The sequence below is a fragment of the Cyprinodon variegatus genome, unplaced genomic scaffold, assembly GCF_000732505.1.
Source record: "Cyprinodon variegatus isolate N-32 unplaced genomic scaffold, C_variegatus-1.0 Scaffold206, whole genome shotgun sequence".
Lineage (NCBI taxonomy): Eukaryota > Metazoa > Chordata > Actinopteri > Cyprinodontiformes > Cyprinodontidae > Cyprinodon > Cyprinodon variegatus.
In genome coordinates, this window is record NW_015150659.1 from 14,371 (window position 1) to 16,891 (window position 2,521).

Genomic DNA, 2,521 nt, shown 5'->3' on the forward strand with positions numbered 1-2,521 from the left:
TTATCTCCAGCAGTTTATGGGAAAGACAGGGTACACCCTGGACAGGCTTCAGATATTCCCAAATTACTGCTGGATTTAACTAGCCTGGCCAGCCAGACTGATCCATGTTTAACTGACTTCCTGCCAGATCAAAGGCAGGAAGTCAGTTAAACATGTCAAGCCAAGAAAAGCAAATGCGTCCTAAAATAAAACAACCAAAAAAACTACTAAAGATGTCCGTTGTTAAGATTATAAAGTTAGATCAATCTCACTTACAACATCAGGAAGGGGATCAATAAAACACTGGCCTAATCCCAAACCTGCCCCTAAGCACTAACCCTGAGAACTAACCCTCCGCGTTCTCGCAGATGGTCCACCAAATTAAGGGCCATCACAAACAACGTGGTGGGTAGGGCAAGTCTGCATTAAGTGCAGGCTTGCTGGAATTTGCTAGCAGATGTGACAGTGGCTTGATGACGGAGGAAACTCATGCATTTAAATGTAAGTTTCACCGGTTTGCTGCATCTTCATCACACTGACGAAAAATCATATGTATAAAAAAAATCAATAAATCAATTCCAAAAGGTAAAGTCCTCTTTGAAATAGATTTTGTTTTGCCTTAGAAACAACTGCTTTCTTTTTCCGTTGGAGGGAAGAAGCCATCCCATTCTCTTTTATACCCCCCTACCTTTAATCAAGACCCCTCCCACAACTGCAAGTGTGACTTTATTGCGAGTGAGACTTGACAGTTAGATGTTAGTGGTTAGGGAATGGTTTGGGATTCAGCCATTGTTCCATTGCGGTTTTGTGTTGGCAGAAACCAGAAAGGAACAGAGAATGACGTATCATAAGGGTTTGACTCCTGCGCTGTTATTGGTCTGGAGTCAACAATGGTTTACCTGACTGAATTATGCTCTTTGTTATTCAGTCTTGCTGGCCAGGCTAGCATTTTATCGCATCCTCTGGAGTTTATATTCACCTAAAAGATGATCAGATTAGAAAATCTCTGACAAAGGAAGTATGCATAAAGTCCTAAACTGTGGCCATAAGATTGAAATGGATGTGAAATGATCTCTTTGTTTTTGTTTTTTTTTATTTATGTAACGTCTCTACAGATAATACAATCTTGCCATATGGGGCATGCAGTGGATATGTTCAAATACACTATGATGGTGCCTGGAGACGAGTCAGTGAAAATGGCTTTAATATGAATGCTGCTAATGTGGCCTGCAGGCACATGGGCTGTGGTCCACCATCTTCATACCATAAATACTATCCCTACAGTTCTAATAATTTACGAATTAGCTGTTCAGGAAAAGAAAGTTCTTTAACAGAATGTCAGCATGGTCATGTTACGCAATATCAATATGGACGCCGAGCTTATGTTTCATGTGCAGGTAAGACTGATAGTTAAACCTTTCAGGAATTCTGTTATTACTACTTTTTATAATTTTTTATTTTTTTTATTTATTGATTTTTATATTTCTATATATATTTTTATATTTATTTATATTATTTATTATAGTAATAACAGAAATTCTGTTATTACTACTAAAATATTTCTTGTTTAATTATATTTAAGAAGGAATATTGTACTGTTGATCATTTGTGATTACCTTTTGTATGAGACAACTTGCAGCTCAGTCTATATGATGCATTATAATTATTTTATCATAAGTGCATCATTTCCCGCCTGTTAGGTCATCCAGTCAGATTAGTGGGACCTTCTCGGTGCTCTGGAAGAATTGAAGTCTTTTACAGTGGCGCATGGGGAACCGTGTCTGATAATGGCTGGGACATGAATGATGCTCAGGTGGTCTGCAGACAGCTGGGCTGTGGTATAGCCATTGCTGCCCCTCATTCTGCCTACTTTGGAAAAGGAAGTGACAAAATCTGGGTTGATAATGTTACCTGTACAGGGAGTGAAACGTACCTGACCCAGTGCTCATTAAGTGGATTTCAATCACACAACCTTAGTCACAGTCAGGTTGCAAGTGTCATCTGTTCGGGTAAGGAAACACTCTTGTATTCTGTGAATTACATCCATATTACTGGTATTAAATCTATTACATTTGTTAAATTCTGTAAGATCTTTATCGTGAAAGGTTGAAGAAAAACTGAATTGGTCATTTGCTCTATGTGTTTCTTGTTTGTAGGCCTAATAAAGCCAACCATCACCATAAATCCTCAAAGTGACATCACCCTGGGTCAGAATATCAGCATCACTTGTTTGGTCCCTAACGTACAAGTTGGAGGAACATTCATCTTTAAATGGACCTCATCTAGTCTGACTGTTGAGTCAAACAGCAGCTCTGCTACTTTTTATATCCCTCAAATTGGTTTTGAGCATGAAGGATCACATCAATGTCAGTTTCGAATAAGGGTTTCTAATGAAGACTTCATCACAGAGTTCAGTAATTCTGTTCAGCTAAATTTAAATGGTAGTGTATCTTTTACATTAAAATAATTTTTGAAATGCACAATGGATGACTTATATATATGAAATATTAAGTCAATATTTTGTTTGTTTTCTTTGTAGCAA

At 37.8% G+C, this 2,521-nt stretch overlaps 1 protein-coding gene across 1 annotated transcript in view; it reads left to right on the forward strand.

The window, feature by feature from the left end:
* The window catches only part of LOC107088088 (deleted in malignant brain tumors 1 protein-like), a gene marked incomplete at its 5' end in the record, with an annotated part of 34,300 nt that overhangs the window by 4,095 nt on the left and 27,684 nt on the right, over nt 1-2,521 (forward strand). Inside the window, 3 exons of the mRNA XM_015380027.1 lie at nt 1,095-1,376; nt 1,680-1,988; nt 2,136-2,393. Of these exons, the coding sequence (XP_015235513.1) occupies nt 1,095-1,376; nt 1,680-1,988; nt 2,136-2,393 (849 nt within the window). The remainder of the gene's footprint in view (nt 1-1,094; nt 1,377-1,679; nt 1,989-2,135; nt 2,394-2,521) is intronic.